Genomic DNA, 18,160 nt, shown 5'->3' on the forward strand with positions numbered 1-18,160 from the left:
ATGTCTTAGACCCAAAAAGTCGAAGATGTCAGGCACTGGAGGCTGATCATCTACTTGCCTATTAGATTTAAATATGATCATGAAACAGATTCAGAAATCTGAGGCCAAGACCTAAACAGGTTGCAGTGCCACTGATTCTTATTTATCGGCTGCATCCCTATTAGCATTTTCATAATTGTTTTTCTGGGAATCAATGAAAAGGATCTATATTTTGAGGCTGACTAATTGATACAGGTTATATTAAATTCTTTATTAACAAATATTTTAACTACAAAATACTTAAATATAACTTAAACTATTGGTTTATATACAAAACCAGACGTATTTACCACGAGTCGTTATATAAACTGTTCATGTAATCGAAGCAAATTTTTTAACGGCCCGTTATATGTACATATGCATTTGTTTTAGCAATTGTTATAATCCCGCCCCACACATTCCCCACAGACAGTGTCCATATAGGCGAATGGGACTAGAATTACAGTTTCATTGTGCTTCTTATAAATCAAGACACCAGTTGCTTCCGACGCTATCCTGACGCCATCATTAATTGGAATCAATCTGAAAAGGATAATTGTCAATTAGTACATGTAGGTTTAATTGACAGTAATTGTATATTTAAACTAGATGCCCCCGCGATACTTCGTTTCTGCTTTTTTTTTGTTATAGAACAGGGGGCAAACGGGCAGGAGGCTCATCTGACGTTAAGTGATACCGCCATTCCTCCTGCCCGTTTGCCCCTGTTCTATAAAAAATAATAATAATAATACTCACGGAGATTCTGTCTTAGTAGAATTTCCCGCGCTGTGGTCTATGTCATACATCTTAATGCCACCAGCACTTTCTCGTAGTATTACAAAGCTGTAAACATAGTTTAGTTAAAACACCTTTATAGGAATTTCAAATAGGTGGAACTATGTATGATATGGAAAAGTATAAAGAACACATGATTAAGAAATAGCAGTGTTGGCCTAATGGCTTCAACCCATCCCTGAGGTAGTAGGTTCAATCCCCGGATGTGTATGCACGGTATATATGCGCATTTAACATTAGCTACTACGAAGGAATCAGATGGGCCCCCACTAGTATATGAATATAGAACAGAAGTATGTGTGAATATATATATATATCGGAACATTTCGTTGGATATCTACGGAGCGTAGATGTTTCATTTGGTTTATGACGATTTATGTTATAGTGTATACTAGCGACCCGCCCCGGCTTCACACGGGTGCAATGCTGATACTAAATACACTACAGAAAATCTGTGAACGTTGTATATAAAAATGTGGGTTATCCATAAGAGATAGACATATACCATCACGGACTTTTCTGTAGACCTTTTTAATGTGTACAATAGTACTTAGTGCATTATTTTGATAAAACTCGTAGGGTTCAGCCTGCGTTTGCAATGTAAGCGGAAAAAATGTAATTATTTACGACATCACATTAGAAACCTCAAAAATAACAGTACTTCTTCACTATTTAATGGATGTTGTTATACATATAAACCTTCCTCTTGAATCTCACTCTATCTATTAAAAAAACCGCATCAAAATCCGTTGCGTAGTTTCAAAGATTTAAGCATACAAAGGGACATAGGGACAGAGAAAGCGACTTTGTTTTATACTGTGTAGTGATTGATGTCACTGGCTTACTATGAAGCTTGCAGTTATGTATTATTGGAAACTTATAATTATTTATTTCGTCGATACCAACTCCGGGGAAATAAACACAGATAATACAATATTTCCTATAGCTGTAATACTTTTTTGACATTCAACACCTTTTGTCTTCAGTCACCGTGACCACGCAAATCACGGGAAACGTCGGTTAAATTTAAAATTAAGTATGTTTAAATAATTATAAGTTTACAATAATACATAACTATAATCCGTTAAAAAAAGTGTAAATGTTATGTTAATAAAAGACAATACTAACTAACTTCTATTTAACATTATGTATACAATAAATAAATAATTTTAAATACCTTGGTAATTCAGAGCAGTCAGCAAGTACTAGAGTCTCAGCGCATTGAATTGGTTGCAATTGATCAACACTTCCTGATAATGTCTGGACTGTTAGACCTTCAAGCCTGCATTCTCCTGAAATAATTTGGAAGCATTTATGTTACTATCTGCCCCCGCGAACTTTGTAAGTACATACATGTCTGAAAGGATAATAAATGTATTTATGTAAATAAATAAATAAATAAAATATAAGATGACATTTGCATTTGCATGACTATTCATATGTGGCGGATTTTGTAATTTATGTAACTAATTGTAAGACTATTCTAGCAAATAAACGATTTGATTTGAAACTCCGTAGGCTTTTTAGTATCCTTTTTAGTAAATACCGTGGAATAAGTGATACCTGTCTGTCTTATGTTATATGAAAATATATTTTATTTTTATTTTAGTGACAAAATCAAGAACTTTGACCAGTTATAATTCTTAAACTACTCGTTCAAAATTAAATTTGAAATATACCATGTTATATATTATATCCTCCTTGGTATTTTTATAATTATATCCACAATTCTGTTATAGGAGCTCGAAAATGGATAAAACGAGAAAGCAACGGTTGTATCTTTTGCTTTAGTTGCCGTGCCCCAAGATATGCCTATTTAGGGGCAATATAATAGTTAAATACAAAGGTGTGTATGTATGTACACGCGTTAGAAGTTATACTTATTTGGCGTATGGAAAACAAATAACTGAAATGCAGTAGTGATTAACGATAAATAATAAAATAAATCAAAAAGATTTTAATTGAAATAAATAAATTATTAGAAAATACTATCATCGTCGTATATGAAATTGATTTAAAATTACCAAAATAATATTTATTTATTTACACTGTTTAATTGTACTGTTACAAATCACGCGTTCTACATATAAAAATACTAGAATATACAACTTGAACATAGTTATCAATTACCATGTCACCTAGACCTAACTTAACGATGTCGAATTCAGGTGTCGGTGTACGCGCGCATCGTAAATTCACTCTCATCATTTTTCTCCATCGCGCCAAAAGAAGTATAACTTCAAAACATACATTTAAAGGTTGTCCTTTCTCAAAGCCACCTCTAGAAAAATCTGTCTGCCTCTCTTTCGTTCTTTTTTGGTTCTCTCTTATTATATGACCTGTCCTTTGTTGTGATGTGTTGTCTTTACATATTGTTTTAATATCACAGATTTGTTTAATTAATATATAATTAACCACATATTATAGATTATATTAGCCACTGGACTATGTTAGAATTGAGTTAAATCAAATTAATTAGGACAAGATACATGTCCTATTAACTGTACTAGCCATTCTCCCGGGTTTTTCTACATTTAGCGAGGTCAGGTTGGCGGATTTGGGTCAAGAACTGGTGGCAATTAAATGTGGTAGTTTTAATAAAAACTCAAAAAAAAAACAAATTTCCAATCCAATATGCGATTAATTTTAAATACTTCCTATTTTTTTCCTTTTTCTTCGTTATACCTAGACATGTCGATCTAGCATCATCCTTTACCAAACAAGAGTTAAATTATATCGTATATCTGGAAGTCGAATCCATGACCACTTACTGTAAAATCCAAATTTCTTCATAAGTTGCATTCCGGTCACACTATCCAAAAGCCACGCAATATTGTCAGACTTGAACTTCATCTCTGGTCCATGGTTGACAACAAGAGATGCCACTCCGTTCTTCTCCTGAAAAATTGTTTAAAACGTCGCCTGCCAGCTTACTCTGATTTTAACATTGAGTACCACGCACAAGATGAAAAAGAAAAGTGACTTACATTATGCCTTAAAACAGAAGTGGCAATAGTATATATCCACAGATAAAAGGTGTACTTTAAGTCAAGACCAAGGAGAAGAGAGCACCTTTTAAAAGGTGGATAGATATAGCAACATTACCAGGTAGCGAATGGAGAAAGAAAGTCATGGTTTGAGATTTTCGAAAAAGGCTGAACTTTGAAGACAACTAAACATAAGTCTGTATTAAATTTATTTATTGGCTTAGTGGTCATAAAACCTTTCTATGGCTAACATTTATATTTATATAGCTCTAAATTTGAAGGAGAACATCATAAGGAAACCGGCCATAGACCCAACAAGTCTTCTAATCATGAAACAGACACAGAAGTCTGAATCTAAAAAGGTGACTATTTTTTTAATATATTTATTATTAAAATTAGTATATATTTATACCTTGACAACTGCTGTAGCATTTATAGTATCCTTGTCAAGACTCCCGAGGATCTGACCAGCTGGAGTACCACCCATCAGACCCAGTTTTGGAAGCAGATCGAAGTCGTGTAGCTGAAATACAAAATATATTGAAGATAATGTTTGAGAGTCATTAATATTTTTTTTTTTATAGAACTGAGGGCAAACGGGCAGGAGGCTCAGCTGATGTTAAGTGATACCGCCGCCCATGGACACTCTCAATGCCAGAGAATTTTATAGGACAACTAAAAGACTAGGCCAAGCGTTGCTGTGGGTAAGGTTTTTGTTATATTACATAGTAGTAAACTATTCAAGGGAAACGGTAGGAGAACTTATGTGAAAAGTTCTGTTCTGTCTGTTAAATTTCTATCAAATAATAAATCATTTGCAATAAAATAAAATTGCGACTTTAATTAAAGATCTAAGCTATCCTATCTCTTAAGTTGGACCAGACTGCTCACGGTGTGCCAATTTAATTTAAAATCGGTTAAGTCGTTTAGGAGTCCATCGCGGACAAACATTGTGACAGGAGATTTATATATATTAAGATAATAATAATGACAATCACAATTATTACTATTGTCGAATGTTCATATTGAGAGGAATTTAATGATAGTTTATTTAAAAACTGATTTTACCACTAATACTATGACCTATCATCGGATTCTTAAACTACGAAAACTCCTAGATACCTATTGTTTATTATAGAGTTCTGGAGTGTTATGTCGTTACTACTTCTTCCTTCCTTTACTTTAATAATAAACATACCCGTTCTCCCACAATCTGAAATTCCACATTCCTCTCCAATCCACCATCTCCGTGTTTCGGAGTCCCTCGGTACTTGACTTCAATCGTGCTACTCTGGTCCGTGGAACAGCTGACGAATTTATCAGAAGACCTGTACGTGATTGTGACGAGACCTTCGTATGCTGAGGGCGTGGTGGTGATGTCTTCGTCTGATGGGGCGTGGCTGACGTCATCTTCTTTGTAGCAGAGCTGATAAGAGACAGTAGAATTTCAGGGCATACATCGACCTTCAAACATTGTTAGGACAAATATATTTCTGCGTTTGATTAATTAGTTTTAAAGGAAAATATGTTTTCTTCCAGAAAAAGAAATAAGTATTCTTTTGATAAGTTCTGAAACTTCAAGTGTATATTGTCAGGTCAATGCTTTACTTAATCCAAAAAATTTGCAAGATAACTAAATTCTATTCTAATATTGACTCAAAATATCAGCTATTTAATGAAGATTGAACTAAAAAAGGTTTTTAATACTGTTTGGGCAGACATTTGTCCACAATCCCACTTAACCTAAGTGAGATGTGGACTATTGGAGGGCACGCCAGTCCAGAAGATGTCTGTTTAAACGCTGCTTAGTAGGCAAGAACTCCTACTTCTCTGCTGTTTATACGATTGAAATTTAAGCAAAGTTAAAATTTGATTTCTATATCCATCACCAATTAGTACCACAGAGTATATACCTTCCAATGAGTCTTCTTTGGGTCTGCTGCTTGCGGCTGCTTCACATATAAGTTCCACTCAGCTGAGACATTCCTCCCTGTACTCTTTATCTTTGTATTAGAATCTATCTTTAAGAAGACGGTCTTTTCATCTAAGCTGTAATTAAAAAAAAAAATTTAAATTATTATCAAATGGTTCGTCGACGACCAGTCACTTTTTGAGCAGCTTGGTCCCTTGGCATTGCGTAGAGATTTCGGGTCTCTCTGCATCTTCTACTGCATTTGCCATGGAAAGTGTTCAGAGGATTTGTTCGGACTAACAGCTGCAGCTGAGTATCATCATCACAAAATACCATCCGTATCACCACGAACTCCATGGTTCCACAAGTGAGCGATACTTAAGGCAGTTTTTTCCACACACCACCACTATATGGAACCAGCTACCCATTGAAGTATTTTCGTACCAATTCTTAAGAGACCTGCAGTGTACAGCCTTCTGGCAGTGTGAGTGTCCATGGGCGGTATCCCTTTACATCGGATGAGCCTCCTGTCTGTTTACCACCTGTTACATAATCTATATATAATACCTATAATAACTTAAGACGACTCCAAAATTAGCTTCAACACTATCTACTCGTTCCAAAGAGATGTTTCCCAAACTAAACTTAAGTCGTATAACTTCATCTCCTCCTTGATCCTGTCTCGTGGGGGGAAGAATGAGTCCACAACCTGGTAGAGGAGTCAGCTGGTGTAATGTGTCCACGAAGGTTTTTTGGGTTTGGGGAGTACTGAAACAAATTTAAAAATTAACCCAGTGACTATATAAGCTTGGCGATTCTGGGTGTTTTTGGTTCGACTTCTGATGATGTATAAACAAATGTGTTCCGCAGATACAACACGCAGATAATCTATTGCAGAGATATTCTGTATCGTTGATGTTTTTCCATCAATTGTTTACACAAATTACTATTACACCATACAAATTAAATGTGAATTAGATGTGCATTTCAAAGCCTGTTACATATATAAGCTGGCTGGCTACTGCCTTAGGCTTCGTAGAGTGAACAGTACGTACGAACGTAGAAATGGCAAAAATAATATAAAAATGAAACATCTGAAATAAAAAATATTTATTTAAAAATTAAACTACATTCTTTTAGTACTATTATATTGGTATATTGTATCAAAGTTGTGGTTTGCCGACACCATTTTGATAGGTTGAAAAATTTCGACACTCGCCGCTAGGTGGCGGAAAGTGGAAGTAAATTTAAATTAACAGGCTAGTAATGAAACGTCAACAATCCAAGTCATTTGCGTAGCTGTTTTATCAACTAAATATCTTTCAGGCCGCTAGTTAAACGGCGATGTTTGGTTAAAAGGCCAGGCTGTTAAAACGGCTTTTAAGCTAGTACGCTGCAACATATATTATGTAACATAAATAGACACTCCTCACGTCTATTACATATAAATTTAACACAAGTTTCACAGTCCACTGGCTGGAATTGTCCATGGGCCGTAACTAATAAATTTTCCAAAAACCAAATTCAAGTGCGTCTACTCACTCGTAATTTATAATTTTCGACATCAAATACTTCTCGAGAACCTCTGCTGCTGAGGTCTGCTGCTCACAGTCGAAGAATATGCCATTTTTATTCACCTGTAAACCAAAAACAGAGGAGTAGGGTAGACTCTCATCTCATCGCCAACTTTCTATGGACTTTCTATATACTTGGTTATCAAAAATGATCACGTATCATACATTGGAGACCAAGATCTTGATCTTGATCTTGAAGGCTGATCACATACTTGTCTTTTAAACGAACACGAAATGAAAAAAAATGCCCAGGCCCTCGCCATGGATGTCAAGCTTGACGTGAAGACTGGATAAAGCCCTTTGCTATGCAGAGGAGTAGCGAACCCTTCATCTAGCAGACACTTAATAAGACTAATAGGCTATGGCTAAAGCTTGCCGTCCACTCTTTCGTTCTCGGTGCTACCCTATTTATATTGTTAGTTTATTTAATTAGGTATTTAGTTAAATCTAGACATGTCATAAATGCAAATCTCATCTAAATATTGCATAGATCCCAGTTTACCTCATTATTAATGTTAAAAATTATAACTTTAGTTTTTATCTGTTTTTTTCTTATAAGTTTTAAAAATAGGAATACTTAATTAATTACTTTAGATATAGGCTTCGAAGATACGGTATAGGAGTCTCTCCCAAGTGCGGAGTCTGTTGTAATTTGTACCCTGGAGTGGATTGCGATTCCCGCCCGCTGTGCGAAGGGATTCAACCACGTAAACCTGTAATAGTATATTTCATTACAAGTGCGGAAATCCTGTCATTGCAACGAGTTCCGACGAATGTCTACCCGAGCCGAGGCGCAGCCGAAGGTGAGGGTTGACAGTCGGGACGAGTACTGAACGACTAATTTTAGTACAGTTGCGAGAAAATAAAGCAATTTAATTAAACTATTTGCTTTTTTTCTATTCTCTCTACGGAATAAATTCGTTGCACGAAGATATGTAGCGACTTATATGTTTCCGGTAAATTGTTCTCCGAAGCATTTTATGCAATTATACTGCGTTCGGGTGGTATTCATTCAAATAAAATATCGTCGAAATTACTCATTTTGTGCAACAAATAACTCAACTCGAAAGAACATCTTTGGAAAATGGCGCCAACCGCAAGAATATGAGCAAAGCTTGTTTTTTCTTTTCTTCACCGATTCTGGGTAGGCAAAGGGAACTTGGCCCATACAGCCAATTCTTCAGTAGACTATTTATATTGAAAGAAAACCAAATATAACTCCATTGAGTCCAATCATTAAATCTGATATCGAAACAAATAGTAGCTTCTTTATTATTATAAATATTTGCATGAATCATAAAAACTTCTGTGATTTTTTTTAGTAAAAACTTCATGGTTAGTTTTTTCTTTTTAATATTTTTTTATTGATATGAAATAAAATAAACCTAACCTAACTTATTGAATCCAATTATTAGTAAACTTTTTAAAAATACGTATTTGCATATATTATAAAATTCTTTTTAATATTTTTTTAATTGATATGAAATGAAAAGAAACCTAACCGAACTCATTGATTCCAATTATTATAATATTTAGAAATCATCATACAGCCAAGTCTTCAGTAGAATATTTTTATTGATATGAAATGAAAAGAAACCAAACCTAACTCATTGAATCCAATCATTAAATCCGACATTGAAACAAATTAGTAGCTTCTTTTTAAAATATTTGCGTAAATCATAAAAACTTCTATGAATCTTTTGAATAAAACCTTCGTGGTTGGTTTTTTCTTTTTAATACACATTGTTTTGACAGTTGGCAAAGAAAACGCACGAGTGCGGGAATGGCAAAGAAAAAGCACGAGTGTGTAATAGCCCACTTTCCGAACGCTATACCTCCCTGCAATATGCCACTTTTTGAGCAACTGTATTAAAAAATATTTTTTAATACAGTTGCTCATATTGCAGTGACGTATAGCGTGCGGAAAGAGGGCTATTACACACTCGTGCTTTTTCTTTACCGCTAGTGCGTTATCATTCCCAACTGTCAAAACAATGTCTATTAAAAAGAAAAAACCAACCACGAAGGTTTTACTAAAAAAAAATCATAGAAGTTTTTATGATTCACGCAAATATTTTAAAAAGAAGCTACTAATTTGTATCAATGTCGGATTTAATGATTGGATTCAATGAGTTAGGTTTGGTTTCTTTTCATTTCATATCAATAAAAATATTCTACTGAAGACTTGGCTGTATGGGCGAAGTTCCCTTTGCCTACCCAGTACTTATTATATATAAATATATAAATAACAAAAGAAGCTACCATTACGGCAATGCCACATAAAACAAGGAACCATAGTCGAATTGGTTCAGCTCATGGACACTTAATGTCACAGGACTCACGAGTGTGTGGCCGGCCTATTGGTATGCTCTTTTCTTGAAGGACCTTTAGTTGAATTGCCAAAGCTCTCAATGCCAGAAGGCTAGCGAGTGCGTTGCCGGTCTTTTAATAATTGGTACGGTCTTTTCTTGGAGGACCCTTAGTCGAATTGGTTCCGGAATGCTACTGTCTTTGGACACTCAATGCAAGAGACCTCGCGATGGCGTTGCCAGCCTTTTATTAGAGCTGTCGAAATTTTTTGTTTAACAAAAATTGCTAGTATTTCTATAAAATTCGTCTACTAATTCTAATTAAAATTAATAAATAATTAATTTACCTAATGTGCGTTTTATCATACAGTATACGAATTGACATGAAGCAGACATTTTGTTTACTCAAGAAGAGGCAGGAAGCTCACTAGAGCAAAGTAACCACGCCTTCCGCGATGAAGGCAGTTTTTAACTCCTATCTGAATATTTGCATTATCTTATAGTTTGTTCTTGGCTAAAGTGACTGGATCCTGTCCTGATGAAGCAGCAGGGCACAGTAATTATAAAATACTTACGCAATAGACCGTGTTGATGCTTGGCAGGTAACATTAAATTTGATGGGCAGATGCGCCACCAGCGATTGTTGGACTCTTCCTGTATGCTCGGATTGTACCAGGGGCGCATAAGTGGAAAGTGATGTGACTTTCGTTCCTTGGAACCTGTTTACAATATATATGTATGGGTTGTATGCGTTGCCTATTTTAGAATTGGGACGCTCCTTTCTTGAAGGACGCAGTCGAATTGGTTCCGAAATAGCTACCGCCTATGGACACTCAATGCCAGAGGGCTGGCGAATGCGTTGTCGGCCTTTTAATAATTGGTAAGCATTTTTTCGAAAATAACTACCGACGCACTCAATACGCATGTCTTTTAAAAATACGCTCTCGCTTTTTTGTTTTGATTAACAAAAATTGCTAGTATTTCTATTTTATTCGTCTAATATCTCTAATTGAAATAAATAAATAATTAATTTACCTAATGTGCAAGTCGTTCTCCCAATCTAGATCCAGTGTGGGGTCAGCTGGTGCTGTAAGATTACCTCTGACAGAGGTAAAACCCATGCTGAGGGACTGTAGGCGAATTGGAGTACCTGAAAAGGCAATGTTATACATTTTCGAAACCTAGCTTTTATTTAAGGGATTGTCTCTTTCTGTCATATTGCGTTTACAATGTGTTAAAAAGAGACAGTTTTAAATGTTTTATTTTACTTGAGAATTCACATTTATTTAATATATTTTTATATTTTGTACTGTTTGAAAAACAAAACTAAACTATGTATAAGCGGGATTGTTATCAACTCTCGGCTATAGATGGCAGTCGTATCAAAACTACTATAAAATAATTAAAATATAGTTATCTGTCAACTTGTGGCAGTCTCTCGCTTGGCGAATATTAATATTTGTTGAGTATGGATTTAAACAGTTGTTTATCTTTGCATATTTATAAGTAATATTTAATACATTACTTACAGCCATCACACAGGGCTGTTTTTGCACATACCCTTCCCCTTGTATTTAAACAATAATTTTGCGTTAAGATAGTTTGCCTACTTACCAATAGATAGCGCGATACGCAACTTATAATTTTATTATAATTTTTCTACAGATAGGTATACCGCGATTATTTCATAATAACTTTTTGTAAATTAAACATTCTTCGGCGTGAGAGTGAGAAACAATACGACTATCTTTCCCTTTTCAATGTCTATACGGCTATTAATAATCAATAATAATAATATTTATTTGCAAGAATATGATACAATAATGATTTGGTGGTAGGTACAATCTGATGTTCGCATATTCTTATACACATACAATGGCGTGCAAATTTGTCTTAAATTGAATTTTACATAGATATTACATATGAGTCATAATATAGTCAATCCTTGTCATATTTTATCACTTCATCATAAATTATTGAAATATATGATTACGTTATCAAATTAATATTAATTATAATAATTCACGACAAGTCAATTATTAAATAACTATTGCATTTTTTTACAATATTGCATTATTTGTGAAATTCATTACTTATTAAAAAATTTTTAACTGAATTAAACGTTTATTATCGTAATTACGCTACAATTTTTATATAACAGACGCGGTCAGCGACTTACACTTCGTATTAAATTCGAGAACACTTCGTATTCGTACATAAGCATGTTAATTAAATACTTATATACATACATACTTAATGCTTAAAGATCCTTACCATCATCAAAATAAGGTCTATATTAATCATTAATGGATATCGGGATACCCTATACTCACACATGTGTAAAAGAACGCGTCTCGCGAGTGAGCATTTCGTGTTGTTGAAATAGCTGCCGTAATTTGATTGTAGTAAGGTTGAAACTCATTTAGAGCTTGCAAGGGGATTTTGTGAATCGGACTAAGCTTTCTAAAGCGAAACCTAGTGTTTATTTAAACTTGTGATAATATGTATATATATATATATTTACAAACAATACAAATATATATAATATACAGTAAACACTTTAAAGTGAATTATAAAATCGCCTTTTTTTAAAGAAATTATTTTGTATATTTATTATTTACATAGGCGTTAATTGGCAGCAAAAATATCCAAAACGTCCTTACCCAGCTCACTCGGTACATTCATCTCCATTTGTGATGGATAGTAGACCATCTGTTGGTTGATATGACTTCCGAATCTTAGAAACTCCATTATTGATTTTGCCACTGGAATTATAATCAACATTAATTATAAAATTATTAATATATAAATTATTCATCTGCTTAAAACATGGCTTGAAAAAGCTGAGTAACATAAATTATAAATAATCATAGACAAAAATATTTTTTTAATCGAGACAAAACGATCATTGATTAGTCAAAATGAATGTGTAAATAAAATATATAATATTTATATCTTTATCTAGGTAATATCTCTATCTATATCTAGGTAATATTTATATCTTTATCTAGGTAATATCTCTATCTATATCTAGGTAATATTTATATCTTTATCTAGGTATATCTAGGTAATATCTCGCTGGAAATAAACTCGTAAAGTATAACGACTGTTTCAATATTTTCTCATTTTGGACTTCTTTGGCTAATGTAATTACAACTGTATTTTTTCAGAATTTTTTAAAACATTTTACTATAAAAAAACACGAGATGGCCTTTATTCTACAGAAATTATTGTCAATGTTAGTAATACTCATTTATCTAATTTTACTTTGCTGTAATAAATCGCAAAAAACAAAAAGATAGTTTTAGTTTCGATTGAAATTCTGCCAAATAGTCATAAAAATTAATGTATCACTTTAAAAATAAATAAAGGGTGGTGAAATTATATCTCTGCTTCACTAAGGTCATAATATTTCCACGAAAAGAGTCGTAAATGATTACGTTTTAGACATTACCGTGGTAATGTGCGATTACTGTGTGATACATATTTTTTTTTAATAGAACAGGGGGCAAACGGCAGGAGGCTCACCTGATGTTAAGTGATACCGCCGCCCATGGATACTCTCGATGCTAGAGGGCTCGCGAGTGCGTTGCCGGCCTTTTAAGAGTTTAAAAAATTATTATGTTGAAACAAATCTTTTGTTCTTTAACTAGATAAATTACTCTTATTTAATTTTATTATTTTTTAACTATTTACACTTTTCAAATTCAAAATCATTTATTCATATTGGTAACAATGTATACTTATAAACGTCAAAAAAAGAAATTTTATGTATGTCAATTCTTCTAATTTCCCACTTACTGCCAGTTCTCAAATCAAGTGCGTAGAACGAAAAAGAAGAACTGGCAATAAACTCTCCGCCACTCTTTTTAAAAAGTTTTTTCTTTTACACAACGTTTGTAAGGAGCTGTAACCATTACACCATGTTCCATATAACATTTTGAGTAATAAGGAATAATAAAATAAATTAAAAGCGATTGTCCTCTGTTACACAAATGCATAAACACTGTATATTATCTTACTTTTTTTAAACAACTTTATTCCCCAGGGCAAGTGATATGTTTACGAGCAAAATACATTTTGCCCACTCAGGCATTCTTAGTTTTATAAGGCGATTAACAAAACAGTCGGATTTACGCCCCGAGAGTATAGCCAGACGCAGGCACTCCCTTCAACATTTAAATTATATAGTAATGAACAATTAATTTAAGCATATATTAAATTGTTCGACGCGTTTATTAAGCGTAAAACTAATGAAACCGTCAATATGTGATAGGTATGGCAATTAATTTTCTCAGGTGGATAAGAGACTCGTTTAATCTACTCTCAAGACGTTCAACCATGCATGCTCATTATACTTCTTACAAGTCACTTCTCTGGTACTTCCTGGTTCAAGGCCCACGGATCTCTACTTACTCACTACCTCTCTCACTGTATCCACTTGCATTCTATTCACCACTCATGCTAAATACTTTTATGTCCCTTCTCTAAGTCACCAACCTAAGCTGATTTTTCCATCCACGGTAGACCTATGTACCATGCCTATTTCTGACGATCACCCCTTTTGCATTTATCAGCCTCCTTCCAAAAACGGCAATGGCAAAAACCATGGATCTCCACTTCCCCACTTTAGCTCTCTTGCTTCATCCACTTTTATTACACTCACAATTCATGCTAAGTATTTTTAACAAGTCCCTTGTCAAGTACGTATGGTTCAGGAGTACCTGTACCCGGCCTACCCAACCCGACTTCATTCAAGGTGGCCTTGTCTACTTGGTACCTGCTTCTCATTCATCTGTTTCACCACCTAAGCATTCCCTTTCGTATCCTAGTCACTAGATCCTCTTTATAATTATTTGTACATACTTTCCACTCCGTTCCAGGTCTCAAATCTTGATTGGTTGATGTGCGTTGCATATACTGTCTTATCTTCTACCTTTATCACTATATCTATATGTACCTGTAAAAAGATACGTTATGACATACATAATTTTAAAATTTCATTGTCTTGTTCATATTCAACTCACAATAGGTAGGAATCACTACGAAATTGTAAACGAAACAGCAAATTTTTCAAATTCAATTTAACAATGTAATGTAAGGAGCATGGTCTCAACCTTGCGAAAAACTGATTCAGAGTAATATTAGAATTCTCTTAGAAAGATAAATTACAATGAACATAAGTTATAGGAATTTTCTAGCGTATTTGCCACATAGTTCAGAGGGGCGGTTCAGAGCCTTTCCATTTGTTTTACGTCTTCCGTAACACGATTGAGGGTTTTTAATCTTCGCCTAGCAATACAATTTGCAACCAGCTGGCCTCTGAAGTATTGGTAAACCAAATTCCAATGGAAGACCCTAAGTCGAATTGAATTGGAAAACCAAATCAATTTGACTTAGGGTCCTTCTTAGGGGAAGTCTTTAAAGGATGCACTCGCAAGCTTTCTGCCATTGAGAGTTTCTATTGGCAGAATCATTTATCATCAGCTTAGCCTCCATCCTGCCAGCCCCTGCGATTCTATAAAGGTGGTGCCGCAGATGCCTTAAAAGCACTTCAGCGGCGAAATTCAAAATATCTGGTGATATTTGATTACGCTGTTTCCTCACGATGCCTTTCTTTGCTTGTGATCTATTGAACACGACGAATAAATTATTTAGAAATTAAATAATTTATTCGTCGTGTTAGTCGTAATAGTCTGGGCGTATCATTAAACCGAAATACGAGAAGTTCTTTAATAGTTCTTTAAAAGGCCGGCAACGCACTCGCGAGTACTCTGGCATTGAAAGTGTCCATGGGCGGCGGTATCACGTAATATCAGGTGAGCCTCCTGCCCGTTTTCCCCCTGTTCTATTAAAAAAAAAAGAACAGTTCCGTTAATATGACTTACTTCTTGTGGAGTCTTCAATGTCCAAATTTTCATCTTCTCCAAAACTTTAACCAGGGTCTCCACATTCAGATCAGCTGAGACACCACGCATCTTTTTGAATATATGAGACGATACACCTTCAGCTATTAAATAAATCTGTAAAATAAAGCATTTGAAATAAATTATGGTGTATTTGTCTTCTTCGACAGCTGGAAATGTTTTAATATTTTGTAAACTAAAACTGGGTTCTAACGCCCGTCGTGAACTAGAACATGGTGGTTGATGGCAAGGTGGCAGGTTGGCATGGGTGTGACCAAATCATGATTATCATGGATCTCCCCATAGCAGCTGCGCTAAGGGTCCTTCAATAAAAGAATTCCATTTCTTAAAAGACCGGCAACGCTCTCGCGAGCCCTCTGGCATTGAGAGTGTCCATGGGCGGAGGTATTACAAAGTTATAGTACGCACACACAATGGCGCTACAACCTCTTTAAGACAAGCCGGTTACCTCACGATATTTTCCTTTGATGAAGTAAATGCGCACATAGAAAGCCTATTTGTTATTCAGCCGGCTATCGAACCTACGACCTTCTGAGAGTTGTCAACAGTCAATGTTTAGTTTTCACCAAGTTTCGACGTCGAGGCAGAATGCGAAATTCCACCCGTATCACCTCGACGTCCACCGTTCCACAACTGCGCGTTTTTCTAAGCAGTTTTTGCCTCGCACCACCACTTTGTGGAACCAGCTGCCAACTGAAGTATTTCCGAACCAATTCGACTTAGGGTCCTTCAAGAAAAGAGCGTACCAATTCTTAAAACGCCGGCAACGCACTCGCGAGCCCTCTGGCATTGAGAGTGTCCATGGGCGGCGGTATCACTTAACATCAGGTGAGCCTCCTGCCCGTTTGCCCCCTGTTCTATAAAAAAAAAGTTTCCTTACCGAAGTGTCATAAGGTCGACGTCCTCCCAAACTTAAGGTGACCCCAGCCATAGCAGGCATCGCACTGAACTCTTCACCAATGCTGAACACCTGTAGTGATGGCCCAAACTCTTCACCATTGGTGATTATGTAGTTGTTCGTGGCCCAATATGTTGTATCTGGATTAGTCACTTGCTTCGCTACGAATGGGATGTAGTATGATCTAAAACATTATTAATAATAACATAAATAATAAAATAAATAATAATATTTGTGGCGTTATACAATTGAGGGTGTTTTAATTGTGGCCACGCACCAACACCATTAGGAACCACTAAAATGTTTCAAAAACAAGTTTCTAATGTGATGTAAATAATTACATTTTTTCCGCTTTCATTGTAAACGCAGGCTTTTATCAAAACAATGTACTAAGTATTGTACACAGTTTTTCTGTAGTATTTAGTATCAGCATTGCACCCGTGCGAAGCCGGTGCGGGTCGCTAGTATAATTATATATACGTGTCCACACACGTATATATAATTATACTTTACATAACATTACATTTATGTAGGTACATATACATATATTAATTTTCTTAATTTTGTCTACTCTGTGATACAGACAATAGGTCTGTAGTATGCTTATATATACGGAACGTATTTGGCTATGAGTGGAAGAGAGAAAGAAAATGTGCGCGCGCGCCGCTATCTCTCTCAACTTCCGTTCGCCTTGCCCGATCACATTTTTCGTAACGCTTACGTCACGCCTTCACCAGCTTACTCCCCAAGTCATTCGTGCGTAAAGAAATTTAACTTAAAAAAAATAACTTATGTACCTATAATCTAAAATGTGTTTTAACATCCTATCTTATTGGCGGGGCGTTAGTGTAAAATACTTACGCAAAACGATATCCCTCAAAGAAGCGATTGGCTTCTAGGCTCTTCACCGTGGAGTACCAGAACCTCTTGAGTTGATCATCATCGGAGCTGGTTATGAAATTGTGGATAAAGAGGAAATCCGTAGCTTGTATTTCTGAACGTAGAATAGCGTGCAACGCCGCGATGCGAAGTTGTATATGCTCAGTTTCGTTTGTTAGGATTGGAAGGCTCACTTCAAGGGCTTGTAAAGCCTGTAAACAGAAATATTTAATTCAAAATATCCTTTCAAAGGTGGCAATTGGCAGTTCTTATCCGCTTTACGCTCTTGCCTTGCGAACTGGAAGTAAATATAGAATCAAACGAATAAACAAAAATCATTTATTCATATACGTAACACAATGTACACATATGAACGTCAAAAAAAATTAAATGAATCTAATTTTACATTTACTGCCAGTTCTCAAATCAAGGGCGTAGAATGGAAGAGAAGAACTGGCAATAATCAATTTACAATCTTTTCTGTGGACGTTCATAAATGTACTTGGTTACCTATATGAATAAAGGTATTTTGAGTTAAGTATTTTAATACTATGTACATTACATATACCAATATGATCAAAAATATACACATATAGTTTTTTTAAATAAGAAGGGTAACATACATACACAGTATATACATATATATACTGACACTACTCACTTGAAACTACCGACTTAAAATAAAAGCTATTTTTATATTCGACGATTTAAAAATTTTGTTAAATATTAAGTGTAAATAGTTATAAGATAACTAAATGTGATTCCAGTTATTTATAAGAGAGAAAAATCGTTTTACGATTATTTCACTGTTTAAACATACGAATGACGCAGTTACCGCTTATTACGAAGGAAATTTTGACA

General features: G+C 34.9%; 1 protein-coding gene across 2 annotated transcripts in view; it reads right to left on the reverse strand.

Moving 5' to 3' along the window:
- Positions 1-235: 235 nt before the first annotated feature.
- The window catches only part of LOC110999468, a 32,588-nt gene continuing 14,663 nt past the window's right edge, over positions 236-18,160 (reverse strand). For both annotated transcript variants that reach the window (XM_045633753.1, XM_045633752.1), the window contains exons 13-29: positions 17,282-17,511; positions 16,403-16,604; positions 15,484-15,618; positions 14,462-14,555; positions 12,259-12,360; positions 10,631-10,745; positions 10,171-10,314; positions 7,876-7,999; positions 7,255-7,349; positions 6,280-6,480; positions 5,714-5,849; positions 4,999-5,226; positions 4,213-4,323; positions 3,585-3,711; positions 1,991-2,105; positions 775-861; positions 236-561 (exon numbers count right to left, since the gene is read on the reverse strand). In XM_045633753.1, the coding sequence (XP_045489709.1) occupies positions 408-561; positions 775-861; positions 1,991-2,105; positions 3,585-3,711; positions 4,213-4,323; positions 4,999-5,226; positions 5,714-5,849; positions 6,280-6,480; positions 7,255-7,349; positions 7,876-7,999; positions 10,171-10,314; positions 10,631-10,745; positions 12,259-12,360; positions 14,462-14,555; positions 15,484-15,618; positions 16,403-16,604; positions 17,282-17,511 (2,400 nt within the window). In that variant the 3' untranslated portion in view covers positions 236-407. The remainder of the gene's footprint in view (positions 562-774; positions 862-1,990; positions 2,106-3,584; positions 3,712-4,212; positions 4,324-4,998; positions 5,227-5,713; positions 5,850-6,279; positions 6,481-7,254; positions 7,350-7,875; positions 8,000-10,170; positions 10,315-10,630; positions 10,746-12,258; positions 12,361-14,461; positions 14,556-15,483; positions 15,619-16,402; positions 16,605-17,281; positions 17,512-18,160) is intronic.

The sequence above is a fragment of the Pieris rapae genome, chromosome 24 (assembly GCF_905147795.1).
Source record: "Pieris rapae chromosome 24, ilPieRapa1.1, whole genome shotgun sequence".
Taxonomy (NCBI): Eukaryota; Metazoa; Arthropoda; class Insecta; order Lepidoptera; family Pieridae; genus Pieris; species Pieris rapae.